The 24,543-nt window shown below is 39.1% G+C and overlaps 1 protein-coding gene and 1 long non-coding RNA gene across 8 annotated transcripts in view; one reads left to right on the forward strand and one right to left on the reverse strand.

The window, feature by feature from the left end:
* Positions 1 to 24,543, forward strand: part of LOC128697976 (centromere protein F) — a 266,000-nt gene that overhangs the window by 51,248 nt on the left and 190,209 nt on the right. For all 7 annotated transcript variants that reach the window (XR_011393629.1, XM_070097610.1, XM_070097611.1 and 4 more), the window contains exons 12-14: positions 5,904 to 6,038; positions 6,573 to 6,720; positions 21,718 to 21,881. Coding sequence is in view for 6 of the 7 variants with exons in the window: in XM_070097610.1 (XP_069953711.1) it covers positions 5,904 to 6,038; positions 6,573 to 6,720; positions 21,718 to 21,881 (447 nt within the window). In the remaining variant the exon portion in view is untranslated. The remainder of the gene's footprint in view (positions 1 to 5,903; positions 6,039 to 6,572; positions 6,721 to 21,717; positions 21,882 to 24,543) is intronic.
* LOC138854423 (uncharacterized) overlaps positions 1 to 24,543 on the reverse strand; it is a 147,889-nt gene that overhangs the window by 36,330 nt on the left and 87,016 nt on the right. The window lies entirely within an intron of this gene.

Genomic DNA, 24,543 nt, shown 5'->3' on the forward strand with positions numbered 1-24,543 from the left:
GACATTTCCATGCTCAATGCTTATAATATGTATAAGATGAGCACCAGAAACAAACCACAGTACGGCGAATTCTGTTTGTCTGTCATCAGACAAATAGTATTCAAGTACCAAGGAAATGCACCTGCAATTGACCGCCCACCAAATTATCAACAACTACCTGCTCGTCTGAAGCATGGTGATCACTTCCTGGTAAAACTGCCTGCTACTGCTTTGAAGAAAAAGGCTCAGAAGAGGTGTTACGTCTGTTCACATACAAAAAAACGCCCACGACAACGCAGAGACACTCGTTTTATGTGTGAGGAGTGCAAAACTCCACTGTGCATGACACCATGTTTCAAAGAGTTCCACAGGCTGCAGAACTTCTAGAAACATGTCCTGTGACTGTATATGTGTATATAAAATATAGAAAAATAGTAATAAACAACATTTCATATTGTTTGTTTGTGTAAATATTTTCTGTAAACAAAATAATGACAACAGTGTTTACGCCCTTATTGTGTAGTATTGAAAAAGAAATAACTTACAAAATACTGATCATGTTGGCCTCAGAGGCCATAAAAGTTACTCAGAAAAAGAAAAATTGAAAAAAAATTGAAAATAGTACATAAAAAAGTAAATAGAAAAATACCGGGTGACGGCAGTCGGCGATGTTACCATACGTTGTTCAATTTTGGCAAATTTCACACCTCCATATCTCGGTAAGTATTGACGTTAAAATTTTTTTGTTTAGCCTATAATGTTTAGAAAAAAATACTCTATTTTTTCATAAGAAAAAATAATTTTTTTTTTTTTGAAATTTGGCCGACCCTGAGAACGAGTTTCGGAGAGGGCCTGTCGACCCTCAAAGGGTTAAAAGAAAGTTGGATAATCAAAACTCATGGATATTGAAGGCCATTCATTTTTATTGAAAACTTCATTAATATTAACCCTTTCAGGGTTTCGGACGTACTGGTATACGGCTTACGCAGTAGGGTCCATGACGTACTAGTACTCATAAATTCTAGCTCCTTCAAATCTAGTGAGAGAAAGTTGGTAGGCCTACATATGAAAGAATGGGTCTATGTGGTCAGTGTGCGCAGTATAAAAAAAAATCCTGCAGCACACAGTGCGTAATGAGAAAAAAAAAACTTTGACCGTGTTTTAGGATTAAAACAGTGACTTTGCACTGTATTTTCATATGGTATTTATTGTTGTATTCTAGTTTTCCTGGTCTCAATGTATAGAATGGAAGACATATTACAGAAATTGAGATGATTTTGACTGGTTTTACAAAGAAAAGTACCTTGAAATTGAGCTCAAAGTAGCAGAAATGTTCGATTTTTACCAAAGTTCAAAAGTAAACAAATCGTCCTAAGCGTCCAATACACGTCAACTGGTGAGTCTAATATTCTTTCACAAGTGCGCCGGTATTATTTATACCATTTCTACACTAATGCAGTAGTTTGCATAACAGTAAATCTTCTATTTTTTGTGAGAATAAAAATTCAAAATGGAAAGCAAAAGAATGTAAGAGGGGCGTGGGGACGTGACTAATGAACAGAGGAAATGTTATTTTAGTGCCAGGAATGTCTTTCTTGTTTATTCTGAACCCTATTTGGAAATTGGCATCTTTTGAAATTTGTGTGAAATTGGCAAAATTGCTAAATTCTGACCACTGTATTGGATAGTTGAAATCGGTAAATTGGTGGTTTCTTGTATTCATTCGATAGAAAAAATGGAGTTCCAGCAAAAGTTACTTTTGTCGACTAGTACATTGGAATTGACCGAAAATAGGGCTCAAAGTGGACAAAATCGCCAATGCGTAAACATCGTCGAGACTGCTAACTTCGCGAGAGCATAATTCCGTAAGTTTTCCATCAAATTTCATACTTTCGGTGTCATTATGATCGGGAATTTTTTTTTTTTAAATTTGGGGGACCCTGAGAACAAGTCTGAGAGGGCCTGTGGACCCTGAAAGGGTGAAGTATACAGTAAACTTTATATAATGGACAGAACTCTGTTAATAAATAACCAAAAATAAGAATTTAAGTACTCTGCTGTATACTTAATATAGTATTATGCACAGTTGACAGATATACTATAATAAACATTGAAAATAAAGAAGTTAAGAGTACAAATTTACCTAGTAATTTTTCTCATTTCTAAAGTCTTTTATAACAAGGTCCACTACATTGAGTATTTACTGTAATTGCTGTTATTGGCATTAGCTAAGTATTGTGCTTAAGATATACTGTACTACTAAATTTAGATTGCTACAACTTTCAATGCATCGGCCGTATCCCACTGAGTTGGGGTGGCCCAAGAGAAAAAAATGAAAGTTTCTTCTTTTAAATTTAGTAATATATGCAGGAGAAGGGGCTGAGACAGAAAAAAAGTCACCAGCAGTCATACCATCATCGAAAACAATTACAGGCTTACGTTGTACACTCGCTTGGCAGGATGGTAGTACCTCCCTGGGTAGCTGCTGTCTACCAACCTACTACCTACATTTAGATTACTATGCTTAAATATATATATATATATAAAGTAGTTTATTAGATTATGTATTGGTGGATAAAAGGTTGATGGGTAGGCTCCAGGATGTACATGTTTATAGAGGGGCAGCTGATATATCGGATCATTATTTAGTTGTAGCTACAGTTAGAGTAAGAGGTAGATGGGAAAAGAGGAAGGTGGCAACAACAAGTAAGAGGGAGGTGAAAGTGTATAAACTAAGGGAGGAGGAAGTTCGGGCGAGATATAAGCGACTATTGGCAGAAAGGTGGGCTAGTGCAAAGATGAGTAGTGGGGGGGTTGAAGAGGGTTGGAATAGTTTTAAAAATGCAGTATTAGAATGTGGGGCAGAAGTTTGTGGTTATAGGAGGGTGGGGGCAGGAGGAGTGATTGGTGGAATGATGAAGTAAAGGGTGTGATAAAAGAGAAAAAGGTAGCTTATGAGAGGTTTTTACAAAGCAGAAGTGTTATAAGAAGAGCAGAGTATATGGAGAGTAAAAGAAAGGTAAAGAGAGTGGTGAGAGAGTGCAAAAGGAGAGCAGATGATAGAGTGGGAGAGGCACTGTCAAGAAATTTTAATGAAAATAAGAAAAAATTTTGGAGTGAGTTAAACAAGTTAAGAAAGCCTAGGGAAAATATGGATTTGTCAGTTAAAAACAGAGTAGGGGAGTTAGTAGATGGGGAGATGGAGGTATTGGGTAGATGGCGAGAATATTTTGAGGAACTTTTAAATGTTAAGGAAGAAACAGAGGCAGTAATTTCATGCACTGGTCAGGGAGGTATACCATCTTTTAGGAGTGAAGAAGAGCAGAATGTAAGTGTGGGGGAGGTACGTGAGGCATTACGTAAAATGAAAGGGGGTAAAGCAGCTGGAACTGATGGGATCATGACAGAAATGTTAAAAGCAGGGGGGGATATAGTGTTGGAGTGGTTGGTACTTTTCAATAAATGTATGAAAGAGGGGAAGGTACCTAGGGATTGGCGGACAGCATGTATAGTCCCTTTATATAAAGGGAAAGGGGACAAAAGAGACTGTAAAAATTATAGAGGAATAAGCTTACTGAGTATACCAGGAAAAGTGTACGGTAGGGTTATAATTGAAAGAATTAGAGGTAAGACAGAATGTAGGATTGTGGATGAGCAAGGAGGTTTCAGAGTGGGTAGGGGATGTGTAGATCAGGTGTTTACATTGAAGCATATATGTGAACAGTATTTAGATAAAGATAGGGAAGTTTTTATTGCATTTATGGATTTAGAAAAGGCATATGATAGTGGATAGAGGAGCAATGTGGCAGATGTTGCAAGTATATGGAATAGGTGGTAAGTTATTAAATGCTGTAAAGAGTTTTTATGAGGATAGTGAGGCTCAGGTTAGGGTGTGTAGAAGAGAGGGAGACTACTTCCCAGTAAAAGTAGGTCTTAGACAGGGATGTGTAATGTCACCATGGTTGTTTAATATATTTATACATGAGGTTGTAAAAGAAGGAAATGCTAGGGTGTTCAGGAGAGGGGCGAGATTAAATTATGGGGAATCAAATACAAAATGGGAATTGAGTTACTTTTTACTGATGATACTGTGCTTATGGGAGATACTAAAGAAAAATTGCTTAGCTCAGTGGACGAGTTTGAGTGTGTGTAAAGGTAGAAAGTTGAAAGTGAACATAGAAAAGGGTAAGGTGATGAGGGTATCAAATGATTTGGATAAAGAAAAATTGGATATCAAATTGGGAAGGAGTATGGAAGAAGTGAATTTTTTTTTTTTTCAACAAGTCTGCTGTCTCCCACCGAGGCAGGGTGACCCAAAAAAGAAAGAAAATCCCCAAAAAGAAAATACTTTCATCATCATTCAACACTTTCACCACACTCACACATTATCACTGTTTTTGCAGAGGTGCTCAGAATACAACAGTTTAGAAGCATACACATATAAAGATACACAACATATCCCTCCAAACTGCCAATATCCCAAACTCCTCCTTTAAAGTGCAGGCACTGTACTTCCCATTTCCAGGACTCAAGTCCGACTATATGAAAATAACCGGTTTCCCTGAATCCCTTCACTAAATATTACCCTGCTCACACTCCAACAGATCGTCAGGTCCCAAGTACCATTCGTCTCCATTCACTCCTGTCGAACACGCTAACGCACGCTTGCCCACAAGATGTGAATGTTTTCAGATATTTGGGAGTTGACGTGTCAGCGGATGGATTTATGAAGGATGAGGTAGTCACAGAATTGATGAAAGAAAAAAAGACTAGTGGTGCGTTGAGGCATATGTGGAGACAAAAAAAAGTTATCTAGGGAGGCAAAGAAGGGAATGTATGAAAGTATAGTAGTACCAACACTCCTATATGGGTGTGAAGCTTGGGTTGTATATGCTGCAGCGAGGAGGCGGTTGGAGGCAGTGGAGATGTCCTGTCTAAGGGCAATGTGTGGTGTAAATACTATGCAGAAAATTCAGAGTGTGGAAATTAGAAGGTGTGGAGTTAATAAAAGTATTAGTCAGAGGGATGAAGAGGGGTTTCTGAGGTGGTTTGGACATTTAGAGAAAATGGATCAGAGTAGAATGACATGGAGAGCGTATAAATCTGTAGGGGAAGGAAGGCGGGATGGGGGACGTCTTCGAAAAAGTTGGAAGGAGGGGGCAAAGGAGGTTTTGTGGGTGAGGGGCCTGGACTTTCAGCAAGCGTGCGTGAGTGTGTTAGGTAGGAGTGAATGGAGATAAATGGTATTTGGGACCTGACAATCTGTTGGAGTGTGAGCAGGGTAATATTTAGTGAAGGGATTCAGGGAAGCCGGTTATTTTTGTATAGCTGGACTTGAGTCCTGGAAATGGGAAGTACAATGCCTGTACTTTAAAGAAGGGGTTTGGGATATTGGCAGCTTGGAGGGATATGTTGTGTCTTTATATGTATATGCTTTTAAACTGTTGTGTTCTGGGCACCTCTGCAAAAACAGTGATTATGTATGAGTGAGATGAAAGTGTTTAATGATGATAAAAGTATTTTCTTTTCGGGGATTTTCTTTCTTTTTGGGTCACCCTGCCTAGGTGGGAGATGGCCGACGTGTTAAAGAAAAAAATAAAAATGGGATCAATGGAAGGTGTAAGGGACATTCAAGGAAGGTTGGTGAGGATTCTGTGAAAGGTTTTTGAATGGTGTGAACTTGAGCATCCAGCAGCCATATATGAATGTTTTAAGTCAGACGCTCATGGTTCTTGGAGGTGAAAAGTATGGAGCCAGCACACTGAAAGCCATTTGAGAATGTATTTCCATGAGTGTTGCATGAATTGTAACACCTATGTTCTGTTTATATGACCTAAAAGAAACAAATAATGAATGTCATTACTTCTGTGGGTGTCACTAAGTGGGGAGCAGCAGATATGTTAAAATATGATGTTTTCTTTCAGGTATTAGGACTGAAGACAAAACTTTGTGCAGCAGAATCCTTGGTAGAGAAGCTGACTACCCGTGTAGAGTTAGCTGAGCAGCTGGCAGACAGTAGAAAGCTTGAACTGGAACAGCTACACTCTGATAAAGACAAGGTAAGCTTTACGTGTTTTTTTTTAAGTAGTGCATTTACTAAGTAGGTAAGTAATTCTTTAAAGATAAATTTTTCTCAAAGCCATTAAATGCTCCATGATTGAGTGGAAGACATAACTAAAAAATGCATAACTCCCGTATTAGTGTTACTTAACTCTGAAAATGATGTTGAGTCTATTCCTTAATTTTCTTTTTCATTTTCATTTTGAATTGCTCATTTTATTAATTAGTCATGCTTAGGACTGATTTATAAATTTTTCATTTCTAAAATTATTTTAAAATTGCTTTTGTTCTAGTACAATCCTACTCTAATAGCTCTATAGCTGTTCATTGGGATGGGATATTACAAAACTGCAACTGATCACTGAATGAATTTTATCTTCATGATATGAATGTTTTCATTGGGTTACCCTGTCTTGAGAAATGGCTAGTGTGTTATAAAAATTTTCCTACAAGATGTAATGTTGAGTTTGAGGTGTTGAGAAACCATGTGAAGGACCTAATGTTTATCATATACCTGAATATTAAATTTCCAGGCTGTTAAAGAGGCTGAAAATACTATCACCAAGTTATCTCAAGAAATCATCCAACTTCAGGAAGAGCTGAAATCCAAAGAAAAACAGAAGGAAGAAGCACAGCAGGCAATTAATATAACCAAAGATGAATGTGACAAGAAATTAGCAGGTATTTGGAAACTAGTATTCTCCCCTAAATTTATTTTAACCCCTTCACTCTCCAAACCCCCAGAATTAATATGGCTCTGTGTCCATTTTTTTTTTTTATGTATTTATTTATTCTGAAATAGTAGAGAATCTTTTTCTGAAGGCAGTGAAAATTTGATGGAAAACTTATGAAATTGCACAGGGTCAAAGGTAATGGTCTCGGCGTAATTTATACATCAGTGGTTTTGCCCAGTTTGAGTTCCCTTTTAAGAGGATTGCATTGCTCCATTTGACCAGATTCTTAGCTAGTTGGCTTACTATCTATCAATTGAGAACAAGAAACTGCCCATCTAAGTATTTCAAGTACCCTATTAAGTGCCAATTTACACACAAAATATGCCAATTTAAAGATAGTCCAGAATAAACATTGTAGGCATTCTAAACTGTTGTGTTCTGAGCACATCTGCAAAAACAGTGATTGTGTGAGCGAGGTGAAAGAGTTGAATGATGATGAAAGTATTTTCTTTTTGGGGATTTTCTTTCTCTTTGGGTCACCCTGCCTCGGTGGGAGACGGCCGACTTGTTGAAAAAAAAAAATCACCTTACTCTTTTCTATGTTCAATTTCAACTTTCTACCTTACACTACCAAACTCGTACACTAAACTTTGCAACTTCTCTTTAGAATCTCCCATAAGCACAGTATCATCAGCAAAAAGTAACGGTGGCAATTCCCATTTTGCATTTGATTCCCAATAATTTAATCCCACCCCTCTCCCAAACACCCTAGCATTTACTTCTTTTACAACCCTATCTTTTTTCTTTTTTTTTTTTTTTAACGGGCCGTATCCCACCGAGGTAGGGTGGCCCAAAAAGAAAAACTAAAGTTTCTCTTTTTAAATTTAGTAATTTATACAAGAGAAGGGGTTACTAGTCCCCTTGCCCCCGGCATTTTAGTTGCCTCTTACAACACGCATGGCTTATGGAGGAAGAATTCTGTTCCACTTTCCCATGGAAGTAGGAAATAAACAAGAACTAGAAAGTAAACAGCAGAAAACCCAGAGGGGTGTGTATATATATATATGCTTGTACATGTATGTGTAGTGTGACGTAAGTGTAAGTAGAAGTAGCAAGACATACCTGAAATCTTGCATGTTTATGAGATGGAAAAAAGACACCAGCAATCCTTCCATCACGTAAAACAATTACAGGTTTCTGTTTTACACACGCTTGGCAGGGTGGTAGTACCTCCCTGGACGGTTGCTGTCTACCAACCTACTGCCTACAACAACCCCATCTATAAATATATTAAATAACCATGGTGACATTACACATCCCTGTCTAAGACCTACTTTTACCGGGAAGAAGTCTCCCTCTCTTCTACACAACCTAACCTGAGCCTCACATCCTCATAGAAACTCTTTACAGCATTTAGTAACTTGCCACCTATTGCACATACCTGCAACATCTGCCACGTTGCTCCCCTATCCACTCTATTGTATTTTTTTTTTCCAACAAGTCGGCCGTCTCCCACCGAGGCAGGGTGACCCAAAAAAGAAAGAAAATCCCCAAAAAGAAAATACTTTCATCATCATTCAACACTTTCACCACACTCGCACATTATCACTGTTTTTGCAGAGGTGCTCAGAATACAACAGTCTAGAAGCATACACATATAAAGATACACATATCCCTCCAAACTGCCAATATCCCAAACCCCTCCTTTAAAGTGCAGGCATTGTACTTCCCATTTCCAGGACTCAAGTCCGACTATATGAAAATAACCGGTTTCCCTGAATCCCTTCACTAAATATTACCCTGCTCACACTCCAACAGATCGTCTGGTCCCAAGTACCATTCGTCTCCATTCACTCCTATCTAACACGCTCACGCACGCTTGCTGGAAGTCCAAGCCACTTACCCACAAAACCTCCTTTACCCCCTCTCTCCAACCCTTTCGAGGACGACCCCTACCCCGCCTTCCTTCCCCTATAGATTTATATGCTTTCCATGTCATTCTACTTGGATCCATTCTCTCTAAATGACCAAACCACCTCAACAACCCCTCTTCTGCCCTCTGACTAATACTTTTATTAACTCCACACCTTCTCCTAATTTCCACACTCCGAATTTTCTGCATAATATTTACACCACACATTGCCCTTAAACAGGACATCTCCACTGCCTCCAACCGTCTCCTCGCTGCTGCATTTACCACCCAAGCTTCACACCCATATAAGAGTGTTGGTACTACTATACTTTCATACATTCCCTTCTTTGCCTCCATAGATAACGTTTTTTGACTCCACATATACCTCAACGCACCACTCACCTTTTTTCCCTCATCAATTCTATGATTAACCTCATCCTTCATAAATCCATCCGCCGACACGTCAACTCCCAAGTATCTGAAAACATTCACTTCTTCCATACTCCTCCTCCCCAATTTGATATCCAATTTTTCTTTATCTAAATCATTTGACACCCTCATCACCTTACTCTTTTCTATGTTCACTTTCAACTTTCTACCTTTACACACATTCCCAAACTCATCCACTAACCTTTGCAATTTTTCTTTAGAATCTCCCATAAGCACAGTATCATCAGCAAAAAGTAACTGTCAATTCCCATTTTGAATTTGATTCCCCATAATTTAATCCCACCCCTCTCCCAAACACCCTAGCATTTACTTCCTTAACAACCCCATCTATAAATATATTAAACAACCATGGTGACATTACACATCCCTGTCTAAGACCTACTTTTACCGGGAAATAGTCTCCCTCTCTTCTACACACCCTAACCTGAGCCTCACTATCTTCATAAAAACTCTTTACAGCATTTAATAACTTACCACCTATTCCATATACTTGCAACATCTGCCACATTGCTCCTCTATCCACTCTATCATATGCCTTTTCTAAATCCATAAATGCAATAAAAACTTCCCTACCTTTATCTAAATACTGTTCACATATATGCTTCAATGTAAACACTTGATCTACACATCCCCTACCCACTCTGAAACCTCCTTGCTCATCCGCAATCCTACATTCTGTCTTACCTCTAATTCTTTCAATTATAACCCTACCGTACACTTTTCCTGGTATACTCAGTAAGCTTATTCCTCTATAATTTTTACTACCGTCCTGCCAGATGACTGTGAAACAAAAACCTGTAACTGTTTTGCATGATGGTAGGATTGCTGGTTTCTTTTTCTGTCTCATAAACACGCTAAGATAACAGGGATATCTTGCTACTCCTACTTACACTTTGGTCACACTTCACAGACACGCACATGCATATATATATATACATACATCTAGGTTTTTCTCCTTTTTCTAAATAGCTCTTGTTCTTTTTTATTTCTTCTATTGTCCATGGGGAAGTGGAAAAGAATCTTTCCTCCGTAAGCCATGCGTGTCGTATGAGGCGACTAAAATGCCGGGAGCAATGGGCTAGTAACCCCTTCTCCTGTATACAATTACTAAAAAAGAGAAGAAGAAAAACTTTATAAAACTGGGTTGCTTAAATGTGCGTGGATGTAGTGCGGATGACAAGAAACAGATGATTGCTGATGTTATGAATGAAAAGAAGTTGGATGTCCTGGCCCTAAGCGAAACAAAGCTGAAGGGGGTAGGAGAGTTTCAGTGGGGGGAAATAAATGGGATTAAATCTGGAGTATCTGAGAGAGTTAGAGCAAAGGAAGGGGTAGCAGTAATGTTAAATGATCAGTTATGGAAGGAGAAAAGAGAATATGAATGTGTAAATTCAAGAATTATGTGGATTAAAGTAAAGGTTGGATGCGAGAAGTGGGTCATAATAAGCGTGTATGCACCTGGAGAAGAGAGGAATGCAGAGGAGAGAGAGAGATTTTGGGAGATGTTAAGTGAATGTATAGGAGCCTTTGAACCAAGTGAGAGAGTAATTGTGGTAGGGGACTTGAATGCTAAAGTAGGAGAAACTTTTAGAGAGGGTGTGGTAGGTAAGTTTGGGGTGCCAGGTGTAAATGATAATGGGAGCCCTTTGATTGAACTTTGTATAGAAAGGGGTTTAGTTATAGGTAATACATATTTTAAGAAAAAGAGGATAAATAAGTATACACGATATGATGTAGGGCGAAATGACAGTAGTTTGTTGGATTATGTATTGGTAGATAAAAGACTGTTGAGTAGACTTCAGGATGTACATGTTTATAGAGGGGCCACAGATATATCAGATCACTTTCTAGTTGTAGCTACACTGAGAGTAAAAGGTAGATGGGATACAAGGAGAATAGAAGCATCAGGGAAGAGAGAGGTGAAGGTTTATAAACTAAAAGAGGAGGCAGTTAGGGTAAGATATAAACAGCTATTGGAGGATAGATGGGCTAATGAGAGCATAGGCAATGGGGTCGAAGAGGTATGGGGTAGGTTTAAAAATGTAGTGTTAGAGTGTTCAGCAGAAGTTTGTGGTTACAGGAAAGTGGGTGCAGGAGGGAAGAGGAGCGATTGGTGGAATGATGATGTAAAGAGAGTAGTAAGGGAGAAAAAGTTAGCATATGAGAAGTTTTTACAAAGTAGAAGTGATGCAAGGAGGGAAGAGTATATGGAGAAAAAGAGAGAAGTTAAGAGAGTGGTGAAGCAATGTAAAAAGAGAGCAAATGAGAGAGTGGGTGAGATGTTATCAACAAATTTTGTTGAAAATAAGAAAAAGTTTTGGAGTGAGATTAACAAGTTAAGAAAGCCTAGAGAACAAATGGATTTGTCAGTTAAAAATAGGAGAGGAGAGTTATTAAATGGAGAGGTAGAGGTATTGGGAAGATGGAAGGAATATTTTGAGGAATTGTTAAATGTTGATGAAGATAGGGAAGCTGTGATTTCGTGTATAGGGCAAGGAGGAATAACATCTTGTAGGAGTGAGGAAGAGCCAGTTGTGAGTGTGGGGGAAGTTCGTGAGGCAGTAGGTAAAATGAAAGGGGGTAAGGCAGCCGGGATTGATGGGATAAAGATAGAAATGTTAAAAGCAGGTGGGGATATAGTTTTGGAGTGGTTGGTGCAATTATTTAATAAATGTATGGAAGAGGGTAAGGTACCTAGGGATTGGCAGAGAGCATGCATAGTTCCTTTGTATAAAGGCAAAGGGGATAAAAGAGAGTGCAAAAATTATAGGGGGATAAGTCTGTTGAGTGTACCTGGTAAAGTGTATGGTAGAGTTATAATTGAAAGAATTAAGAGTAAGACGGAGAATAGGATAGCAGATGAACAAGGAGGCTTTAGGAAAGGTAGGGGGTGTGTGGACCAGGTGTTTACAGTGAAACATATAAGTGAACAGTATTTAGATAAGGCTAAAGAGGTCTTTGTGGCATTTATGGATTTGGAAAAGGCGTATGACAGGGTGGATAGGGGGGCAATGTGGCAGATGTTGCAAGTGTATGGTGTTGGAGGTAGGTTACTGAAAGCAGTGAAGAGTTTTTACGAGGATAGTGAGGCTCAAGTTAGAGTATGTAGGAAAGAGGGAAATTTTTTCCCAGTAAAAGTAGGCCTTAGACAAGGATGTGTGATGTCACCGTGGTTGTTTAATATATTTATAGATGGGGTTGTAAGAGAAGTAAATGCGAGGGTCTTGGCAAGAGGCGTGGAGTTAAAAGATAAAGAATCACACACAAAGTGGGAGTTGTCACAGCTGCTCTTTGCCGATGACACTGTGCTCTTGGGAGATTCTGAAGAGAAGTTGCAGAGATTGGTGGATGAATTTGGTAGGGTGTGCAAAAGAAGAAAATTAAAGGTGAATACAGGAAAGAGTAAGGTTATGAGGATAACAAAAAGATTAGGTGATGAAAGATTGAATATCAGATTGGAGGGAGAGAGTATGGAGGAGGTGAACGTATTCAGATATTTGGGAGTGGACGTGTCAGCGGATGGGTCTATGAAAGATGAGGTGAATCATAGAATTGATGAGGGAAAAAGAGTGAGTGGTGCACTTAGGAGTCTGTGGAGACAAAGAACTTTGTCCTTGGAGGCAAAGAGGGGAATGTATGAGAGTATAGTTTTACCAACGCTCTTATATGGGTGTGAAGCGTGGGTGATGAATGTTGCAGCGAGGAGAAGGCTGGAGGCAGTGGAGATGTCATGTCTGAGGGCAATGTGTGGTGTGAATATAATGCAGAGAATTCGTAGTTTGGAAGTTAGGAGGAGGTGCGGGATTACCAAAACTGTTGTCCAGAGGGCTGAGGAAGGGTTGTTGAGGTGGTTCGGACATGTAGAGAGAATGGAGCGAAACAGAATGACTTCAAGAGTGTATCAGTCTGTAGTGGAAGGAAGGCGGGGTAGGGGTCGGCCTAGGTAGGGTTGGAGGGAGGGGGTAAAGGAGGTTTTGTGTGCGAGGGGCTTGGACTTTCAGCAGGCATGCGTGAGCGTGTTTGATAGGAGTGAATGGAGACAAATGGTTTTTAATACTTGACGTGCTGTTGGAGTGTGAGCAAAGTAACATTTATGAAGGGATTCAGGGAAACCGGCAGGCCGGACTTGAGTCCTGGAGATGGGAAGTACAGTGCCTGCACTCTGAAGGAGGGGTGTTAATGTTGCAGTTTAAAAACTGTAGTGTAAAGCACCCTTCTGGCAAGACAGTGATGGAGTGAATGATGGTGAAAGTTTTTCTTTTTCGGGCCACCCTGCCTTGGTGGGAATCGGCCGGTGTGATAATAATAATAAAAAAAAATTTTTTAGTCTGTTTTGTCCCCTTTCCCTTTATATAAAGGGACTATACATGCTCTCCGCCAATCCCTAGGTACCTTCCCCTCTTTCATACATTTATTGAACAAAAGTACCAACCACTCCATCACTATATCCCCCCCTGCTTTTAACATTTCTGTCATGATCCCATCAGTACCAGCTGCTTTACCCCCTTTCATTTTACGTAATGCCTCACGTACCTCCCCCACACTTACATTCTGCTCTTCTTCACTCCTAAAAGATGGTATACCTCCCTGACCAGTGCATGAAATTACTGCCTCTGTTTCTTCCTTAACATTTAAAAGTTCCTCAAAATATTCTCACCATCTACCTAATACCTCCATCTCCCCATCTACTAATTCCCCTACTCTGTTTTTAACTGACAAATCCATATTTTCCCTTGGCTTTCTTAACTTGTTTAACTCACTCCAAAATTTTTTCTTATTTTCATTAAAATTTCTTGACAGTGCCTCTCCCACTCTATCATCTGCTCTCCTTTTGCACTCTCTCACCACTCTCTTTACCTTTCTTTTACTGTCCATATATTCTGCTCTTCTTATAACACTTCTGCTTTGTAAAAACCTCTCATAAGCTACCTTTTTCTCTTTTATCACACCCTTTACTTCATCATTCCACCAATCACTCCTCTTTCCTCCTGCACCCACCCTCCTATAACCACAAACTTCTGCCCCACATTCTAATACTGCATTTTTAAAACTATTCCAACCCTCTTCAACCCCCCCCATTACTCATCTTTGCACTATCCCACCTTTCTGCCAATAGTCGCTTATATCTCACCCGAACTTCCTCCTCCCTTAGTTTATACACTTTCACCTCCCTCTTACTTGTTGTTGCCACCTTCCTCTTTTCCCATCTACCTCTTACTCTAACTGTAGCTACAACTAAATAATGATCCGATATATCAGTTGCCCCTCTATAAACATGTACATCCTGGAGCCTACCCATCAACCTTTTATCCACCAATACATAATCTAATAAACTACTTTCATTACGTGCTACATCATACCTTGTATATTTATTTATCCTCTTTTTCATAAAATATGTATTACTTATTACCAAATTTCTTTCTACACATAGCTCAATTAAAGGCTCCCCATTTACATTTACCCCTGGCACCCCAAATTTACCTACTACTCCCTCCATAACATTTTTACCCACTTTAGCATTGAAATCCCCAACCACCATTACTCTCACACTTGATTCAAAACTCCCCACGCATTCACTCAACATTTCCCAAAATCTCTCTCTCTCCTCTACACTTCTCTCTTCTCCAGGTGCATACGCGCTTATTATAACCCACTTTTCACATCCAATCTTTATTTTACTCCACATAATCCTTGAATTAATACATTTATAGTCCCTCTTTTCCTGCCATAGCTTATCCTTCAACATTATTGCTACTCCTTCTTTAGCTCTAACTCTATTTGAAACCCCTGACCTAATCCCATTTATTCCTCTCCACTGAAACTCTCCCACCCCCTTCAGCTTTGTTTCACTTAAAGCCAGGACATCCAGCTTTTTCTCATTCATAACATCCGCAATCATCTCTTTCTTATCATCTGCACAACATCCACGCACATTCAGACTTCCCACTTTGACAATTTTCTTCTTCTTATTCTTTTTAGTAATCTTTACAGGAAAAGGGGTTACTAGCCCATTGTTCCCGGCATTTTAATTGACTTTTACAACACGCATGGCTTACGGAGGAAAGATTCTTATTCCACTTCCCCATGGATATAAAAGGAAAATTAATAAGACCAAGAACTATTAAGATAAAATCAAAGAAAACTCAGATGAGTGTGTATGAATAAATGTGTATATGTATGTGTAGTGTGACCTAAGTGTAAGTAGAAGTAGCAAGACATGCCTGTAATCTTGCATATTTATGAGACAGACAAAAGACATCAGCAATCCTACCATCATGTAAAACAATCACAGGCTTTCGTTTTACACTCACTTGGCAGGACGGTAGTACCTCCCTGGGTGGTTGCTGTCTACCAACCTACTATTGTATGCCTTTTCTAAATCCATAAATGTAATAAAAACTTCCCTACCTTTATCTAAATACTGTTCACATGTATGCTTCAATGTAAACACTTGGTCTACACATCCCCTACCCACTCTAAAATCTCCTTGCTCATCCACAATCATACATTCTGTCTTGCCTCTAATTCTTTCAATAACCCTACCGTACACTTTTCCTGGTATACTCAGTAAACTTATTCCTCTATAATTTTTACAATCTCTTTTGTCCCCCTTCCCTTTATATGAAGGGAATATACATGCTCTCTGCCAATCTCTAGGTACCTTCCCCTCTTTCATACATTTTATTATCACACTGGCCGATTCCCACCAAGGCAGGGTGGCCCGAAAAAGAAAAACTTTCACCATCATTCACTCCATCACTGTCTTGCCAGAAGGGTGCTTTACACTACAGTTTTTAAACTGCAACATTAACACCCCTCCTTCAGAGTGCAGGCACTGTACTTCCCATCTCCAGGACTCAAGTCCGGCCTGCCGGTTTCCCTGAATCCCTTCATAAATGTTACTTTGCTCACACTCCAACAGCACGTCAAGTATTAAAAACCATTTGTCTCCATTCACTCCTATCAAACACGCTCACGCATGCCTGCTGGAAGTCCAAGCCCCTCGCACACAAAACCTCCTTTACCCCCTCCCTCCAACCCTTCCTAGGCCGACCCCTACCCCGCCTTCCTTCCACTACAGACTGATACACTCTTGAAGTCATTCTGTTTCGCTCCATTCTCTCTACATGTCCGAACCACCTCAACAACCCTTCCTCAGCCCTCTGGACAACAGTTTTGGTAATCCCGCACCTCCTCCTAACTTCCAAACTACGAATTCTCTGCATTATATTCACACCACACATTGCCCTCAGACATGACATCTCCACTGCCTCCAGCCTTCTCCTCGCTGCAACATTCATCACCCACGCTTCACACCCATATAAGAGCGTTGGTAAAACTATACTCTCATACATTCCCCTCTTTGCCTCCAAGGACAAAGTTCTTTGTCTCCACAGACTCCTAAGTGCACCACTCACTCTTTTTCCCTCATCAATTCTATGATTCACCTCATCTTTCATAGACCCATCCGCTGACACGTCCACTCCCAAATATCTGAATACGTTCACCTCCTCCATACTCTCTCCCTCCAATCTGATATTCAATCTTTCATCACCTAATCTTTTTGTTATCCTCATAACCTTACTCTTTCCTGTATTCACCTTTAATTTTCTTCTTTTGCACACCCTACCAAATTCATCCACCAATCTCTGCAACTTCTCTTCAGAATCTCCCAAGAGCACAGTGTCATCAGCAAAGAGCAGCTGTGACAACTCCCACTTTGTGTGTGATTCTTTATCTTTTAACTCCACGCCTCTTGCCAAGGCCCTCGCATTTACTTCTCTTACAACCCCATCTATAAATATATTAAACAACCACGGTGACATCACACATCCTTGTCTAAGGCCTACTTTTACTGGGAAAAAATTTCCCTCTTTCCTACATACTCTAACTTGAGCCTCACTATCCTCGTAAAAACTCTTCACTGCTTTCAGTAACCTACCTCCTACACCATACACTTGCAACATCTGCCACATTGCCCCCCTATCCACCCTGTCATACGCCTTTTCCAAATCCATAAATGCCACAAAGACCTCTTTAGCCTTATCTAAATACTGTTCACTTATATGTTTCACTGTAAACACCTGGTCCACACACCCCCTACCTTTCCTAAAGCCTCCTTGTTCATCTGCTATCCTATTCTCCGTCTTACTCTTAATTCTTTCAATTATAACTCTACCATACACTTTACCAGGTACACTCAACAGACTTATCCCCCTATAATTTTTGCACTCTCTTTTATCCCCTTTGCCTTTATACAAAGGAACTATGCATGCTCTCTGCCAATCCCTAGGTACCTTACCCTCTTCCAATACATTTATTAAATAATTGCACCAACCACTCCAAAACTATATCCCCACCTGCTTTTAACATTTCTATCTTTATCCCATCAATCCCGGCTGCCTTACCCCCTTTCATTTTACCTACTGCCTCACGAACTTCCCCCACACTCACAACTGGCTCTTCCTCACTCCTACAAGATGTTATTCCTCCTTGCCCTATACACGAAATCACAGCTTCCCTATCTTCATCAACATTTAACAATTCCTCAAAATATTCCCTCCATCTTCCCAATACCTCTAACTCTCCATTTAATAACTCTCCTCTCCTATTTTTAACTGACAAATCCATTTGTTCTCTAGGCTTTCTTAACTTGTTAATCTCACTCCAAAACTTTTTCTTATTTTCAACAAAATTTGTTGATAACATCTCACCCACTCTCTCATTTGCTCTCTTTTTACATTGCTTCACCACTCTCTTAACTTCTCTCTTTTTCTCCATATACTCTTCCCTCCTTGCATCACTTCTACTTTGTAAAAACTTCTCATATGCTAACTTTTTCTCCCTTACTACTCTCTTTACATCATCATTCCACCAATCGCTCCTCTTCCCTCCTGCACCCACTTTCCTGTAACCACAAACTTCTGCTGAACACTCTAACACTACATTTTTAAACCTACCGCATACCTCTTCGACCCCATTGCCTATGCTCTCATTAGCCCATCTATCCTCCAGTAGCTGTTTATATCTTACCCTAACTGCCTCCTCTTTTAGTTTATAAACCTTCACCTCTCTCTTCCCTGATGCTTCTATTCTCCTTGTATCCCATCTACCTTTTACTCTGTGTAGCTACAACTAGAAAGTGATCTGATATATCTGTGGCCCCTCTATAAACATGTACATCCTGAAGTCTACTCAACAGTCTTTTATCTACCAATACATAATCCAACAAACTACTGTCATTTCGCCCTACATCATATCGTGTATACTTATTTATCCTCTTTTTCTTAAAATATGTATTACCTATAACTAAACCCCTTTCTATACAAAGTTCAATCAAAGGGCTCCCATTATCATTTACACCTGGCACCCCAAACTTACCTACCACACCCTCTCTAAAAGTTTCTCCTACTTTAGCATTCAAGTCCCCTACCACAATTACTCTCTCACTTGGTTCAAAGGCTCCTATACATTCACTTAACCCTTTCAGGGTCCGTCCCGTAGATCTACGGCTGTACGTTCAGGGTCCAAACCGTAGATCTACGCCATGAGCTCAGCTCACTCTGATAAACTGTGAGTGGTACATTTGGGCCTAGATATGAGAGAATACATCTATGTGGTATGTGTGCACCACATAAAACAGATCCTGCAGCACACTGTGTAAAATGAGAGAAAAAAAATGAAATCATGATTTTTTGATTAAAACAGCAACTTTGCAGTGTTTTTTCGTATGTTTTTTATAGTTGTATTTGCGATTTCTTGGTCTCATTTGATAGAATGGAAGACATATTACAGAAATAGAGATGATTTTGATTGGTTTTAGCATTGGAAATGGCTTGAAACTGAGCTCAAAGTAGCGGAAATGTTAAATTTTTGCCGATATTCAAGAGTAAACAAACGACCTCACACGTCTAATACACGTCAGCTGGTTGGTCTAATATACATTCACAAATATGGTGATGATATTTATACAATTATTACAGTATTGCATAACAGTAAATCTTCTATTTTTTGGTGTGAATAAAAATTCATTATGTGAATAAAAAATCAAAATGGAATTTATTTGTAAAGCCTCAAAACATAACTAATGAACAGAGGAAATGTTAGTTTAGTGCCAGGAATGCCTACATTGTTCATTCTGGACCCTATTTTGAAATTGGAATATTTTGAACTTTGTGTTAAATTGGCCAAATTAACAATTTCCGATCACTTTATTTTGTAGTTGAAACAGTTGACTTGGCGATTTCTTGTGCTCAATCGATAGAATAGAAGTAATACTAGTGAAATAGCTAAGAATTTGGTTGATTGGAATAATGTAATTGGCCTAAAATGGGAGTCAAAGTCGGCAAAATCGCCGATTCGTAAATATCGCTGACACATCAAAATTCGCGAGAGCATAATTTCGTCAATTTTCCACCAAATTTCGTACTTTTTGTTTTATTACCTTCACAAAAAGATTCTCTACGATTTCATAAGAAAAAATAACAAATTTTTTTTTTGAAAATCCTTGGACACTGGTGCGTGACTCCAGATTTGGGCCTTGGACCCTGAAAGGGTTAACATCTCCCAAAATCTCTCTCTCTCCTCTGCATTCCTCTCTTCTCCAGGTGCATACACGCTTATTATGACCCACTTCTCGCATCCAACCTTTACTTTAATCCACATAATTCTTGAATTTACACATTCATATTCTCTTTTCTCCTTCCATAACTGATCATTTAACATTACTGCTACCCCTTCCTTTGCTCTAACTCTCTCAGATACTCCAGATTTAATCCCATTTATTTCCCCCCACTGAAACTCTCCTACCCCCTTCAGCTTTGTTTTGCTTAGGGCCAGGACATCCAACTTCTTTTCAATCATAACATCAGCAATCATCTGTTTCTTGTCATCCGCACTACATCCACGCACATTTAAGCAACCCAGTTTTATAAAGTTTTTCTTCTTCTCTTTTTTAGTAATTGTATACAGGAGAAGGGGTTACTAGCCCATTGCTCCCGGCATTTTAGTCGCCTCATACGACACGCATGACTTACGGAGGAAAGATTCTTTTCCACTTCCCCATGGACAATAGAAGAAATAAAAAAGAACAAGAGCTATTTAGAAAAAGGAGAAAAACCTAGATGTATGTATATATATATATGCATGTGCGTGTCTGTGAAGTGTGACCAAAGTGTAAGTAGGAGTAGCAAGATATCCCTGTTATCTTAGCGTGTTTATGAGACAGAAAAAGAAACCAGCAATCCTACCATCATGCAAAACAGTTACAGGTTTTTGTTTCACAGTCATCTGGCAGGACGGTAGTACTTCGTGGAAAGTGTTTTCTTTTTTTGGTTCGCTCTGCCTTGGTGGGAGATGGCCGGCATGTTAAAAAAAAAAAAAAAATTGTCATGCATTACGTGGAACAGGATTTTTTTTATATTGTCCACACACCACATAGACCCATTCTCTCATGTCAATGCCATATTTAAGCCATTTTTGATGCTGTTGGAAACATGTTTAGTTGTTTTATTCAGTTCTTTGTTTATACAGTAGTAATTAAATCTTCATGCCTGTATCTTACTTTTGTCATCTGCATACCCCAAAGTACAGTAAACTCTTGATATCACAAACCTTGATTTAACACACTCTACATAAATAACCCACACAAAGGAGACAGAAGCTTATGCTTTAATGGACTTGGAAATTTGGGACAAAATCAGGGTCACTTGATTCAGAATCGGCAGATAAAGTACATTCATTACAGAATTGTCTGTTATTGTTATAATCACTTCAAAATAATCTTCTCCACCACAGCCATCATTACCAGCCACCTGCCCCTCTCCCTGTTAGTCCATTGAGTAGAAAGTTTACTGTATCTTAATTAACAGAAAACACTCGCCCACAAATTTAAGATGATATTTAAGTGACACCTAGGTAGTAGGTTGGTAGACAGCAACCGCCCAGGGAGGTACTGCCGTCCTGCCAAGTGAGTGTAAAACAGAAACCTGTAACCTATAATTGTTTTACATGATGGTAGGATTGTTGGTGTCCATTTTTCTCTCATAAACATGCAAGGTTTCAGGTACGTCTTGCTACTTCTACTTACACTTAGGTCACACTACACATACATGTACAAGCATATATGTATATACACACCCCTCTGGGTTTTCTTCCATTTTTCTTACTAGTTCTTGTTCTTGTTTATTTCCTCTTACCTCCATGGGAAAGTGGAACAGAATTCTTCCTCCGTAAGCCATGCGTGTTGTAAGAGGCGACTAAAATGCCGGGAGCAAGGGGCTAGTAACCTCTTCTGTATATATTACTAAATGTAAAAGGAGAAACTTTCGTTTTTCCTTTTGGGCCACCCCACCTCGGTGGGATACAGCCGGTGTGTTGAAAGAAAGAAGATTTAAGTGACATTGATGTCCTTCCTGGACCATTGTTAAGATGAGTCATGAAGGTCTACAATGAAATTGTCGCCTGAGTTTCATTTCTAGTTTGTGACTTGTTCTACGATATTGTGATTTTTTTGTGGTGAACACTTTCTTCATTTCTTATATTTATTTATATTTTGTCTTAAGTGCATGCAGTATTTGTTATAAAACTTAATGTTTTTTTATGTATTTTTATAAGAAAAATAATAGTTTAACATATTTTTAGGCATAAATTCAATGGAAGCTGAGGTAACTGATATGAGAGGCCAAGTCAGCAAGATCACTGCAGACATGGAGTGCCTGAAGTGTGAGACAGCAGCATCAATCAAGACTGCCAAGGAAGAGGCCAGTTTGCAGGTAGAGAAAATACAAGCAGCAGCTAAACTAGAGGTATGGCAGTCAACTTGTTGACTCTGATATGTTAGTATAAAAGTACTAAAATGCACACATTGTAACATTTAGATCTGGGCAGTATGTTTTGGCCTCAGTCAGGGCCCCCTCTTCATCAGATGTGTAGCTTTTTCTTGAGCACTACTAGCTGTAATCTGAACATCTGTTGTTAAATTCTCATGATTTATTTAGAACTGAAAATGAGTTTTCCAAACTAACGGGGATCTGGCCTAAATTACCATAAAACTATACAGAAACTATGAAAATCTTAGAAAACCTTTAAGACTGAACATTAAAAAAAAAAAAAAAAAAAAAAAAAAAAAAAAAAAATATAGGATTTTCAAATGCCTGTTGTCCTTGGTCTTTATCCTCTTGTAAAGTATGTATGTAGCATTTAAATGTGTTATTTAAGATTGTGAGCTGAAGTATTGACATTAAGCACTAAAATTCCTTCAATAATGTAATATAATTTGCCATCAGCAACTGTGAAGTTGAATGGAGGGAATGAATACTTTTAGGCTTCATAGATGCCATCATTTTTGAACCCATTCTCTATACATTACACAAATGTGAATTTTAGAAGCGATTTTGTCAGATGCTTCCCTTTCTCAGTGCCTTGTTAAATGCTCTAATCTTCAGAACATGCATAACTACCTGCTCTTGGCTTAATCCTCACTGATTGTCACCTATGTACTGGAATTATCTTTACCTGATATTTCTTTTGACTCTCTTAACTGTTTCACCTGACCTGTTCTCTGGCTTTCTTCCCATTTCGGTCTCTGCTGTAATTTGATAATGGTAGGAAGGACCAGAATGTGTAAAAGATTCCCTTCCAATTTATGGGTTAGTTGTGAAAACTCAGGAAGTGATCAGTTTTATGAAAAACAAAGGCAGTAAGAATACTTGAAAACAATGAGAACTGCCAAAGAGCTAATACAAAATATACATTCATCAAAGTAAACTCTGAATCAGAGGTACTTCACTGGCACTTCAGGACAGTAGTAATAAAGGATCAGGTGAAAACCAAAGGAGAGAAGGAATACTCATAAGAGATGAGAGAGAAGAATGCATTAACTACAGTAGAAGTTTTCTCGGTTTATTTTTAAGCGAGTCAGAATCAGTACTGGAGGTGGAGGAAATAATGAATTGAAAGTATCTGTTTAAAACTGAAGAGACTATTGAGGAAGTTAGGATACTTCTCTTGGAACTTAGTATGTCAAAGGCATAATAGTTGCTTTGACCTGTTGCATAGCTCATGAAATCGTAATGACACGATTACAAACAAACCATACCTCTGACCGCGGGTTCAAACCCCACCCATGGTATGGTTTACCTGTTGCATAGCTTGGTAGGGTTGGGAGTGTGATGGGTTGAAAGGATGTTTTCCAAGGTCTACTGCAGGTGGCTGGGCATGAGGCTTAAGTTAGAAGCTAGACATATAGAGGAGGAGCAGGGTTATAGTGTGTATGTGGGGAAGAGTTTGTGTTGAGGGCAACTGACACTTGTGGAGGTTGGTTTTCAACGAGTTGAGGGAAGTCTCGAGTTGATCGAGCTTCATGTTGCTGAGTTTCTTCAAAAAGACATTGAATGCCAGGATGCCACCGCTGGTGCAGAGTCACTTGTAGCGAAGTCCTGCTGTCTCACATTCAATTTGCTGTAGCTTCAGGACGTTGAACTTGGCAGCCAGAGAGCAAGTGATGTATATGTGAGAAGGGACTGTATGAAGGCCTAATAGTTTTGTGGAGGTATGTGAGCCTTTGAGTTTGTATTCAGATGACTAGTTTTTCAAGTGACAAACTCAACAACATTGGTCAACATGGCTTTAGAGCAGGAAGATTATGCCTATTGCAGTGAGTAGATCACTACAGGACTTGACAAGTAGTCCCTTAAAAGTTTAAGAAAGGCTGAATAATTTCTACCCCATACTTGTCTCCTGAGGCACACATAAGCATCATTATAGATGTTATACTTTTTTATATAGAAAAGAGCAAGATGAGAGAAATAAAATGTGTAGGCTATGATTGATATTTGAGAGTGAATGTGTTGACAGATGGCTCTTTGAGCAACAAGGGGGAGTCATAAATTAAACTAGGAGAATGAGGTATGTGATGTATTGAGGTGTCTGTGGAAAGAAGTTTATGGAGGTAATAATGGGAATGTGTTAGTGTTATGGGACCAATACTTTTGATGAATTAAACATTTGCAACATCTGGGTAGGTTGTCAACACACTTTATATGGGTGTGAAGCATGGTCTTTAAGTATTGCAGCAAGGAGGAAGCTGGAGGCAGTGAAGATGTCATGCTTGAGGGCAAAGGGAATATTATGCAGAGAATTAAGAGTGCAAAAATTTGAATATGGTGTGGGGTTATGAAGGTATACTTCAAAGGAAATGGGATGGATTGTTTAGGGGATTTGGGTATTTAGAAAGGATGGAGTAGAAATGGATGACAGAGGGTGTATAAATCTGAGGTGGAAGGAAGGAGGGGTAAGGAATGTCACTGAAGGGCTTGAGGGAAGTGGGTGAAGAAAGTTTTTGGTAGGGGTTAGAGCATCCAGCAAGAGTGGAGAGAAGTACTTTTTAACCCTTAAACGGTCCAAACGTATATATATGTTTTTTCAACATTTGAAAGTTTGTAAAAAAAATGTACATTTTTTTTTTTT

This window comes from Cherax quadricarinatus, chromosome 58 (genome assembly GCF_038502225.1).
Source record: "Cherax quadricarinatus isolate ZL_2023a chromosome 58, ASM3850222v1, whole genome shotgun sequence".
Taxonomy (NCBI): domain Eukaryota; kingdom Metazoa; phylum Arthropoda; class Malacostraca; order Decapoda; family Parastacidae; genus Cherax; species Cherax quadricarinatus.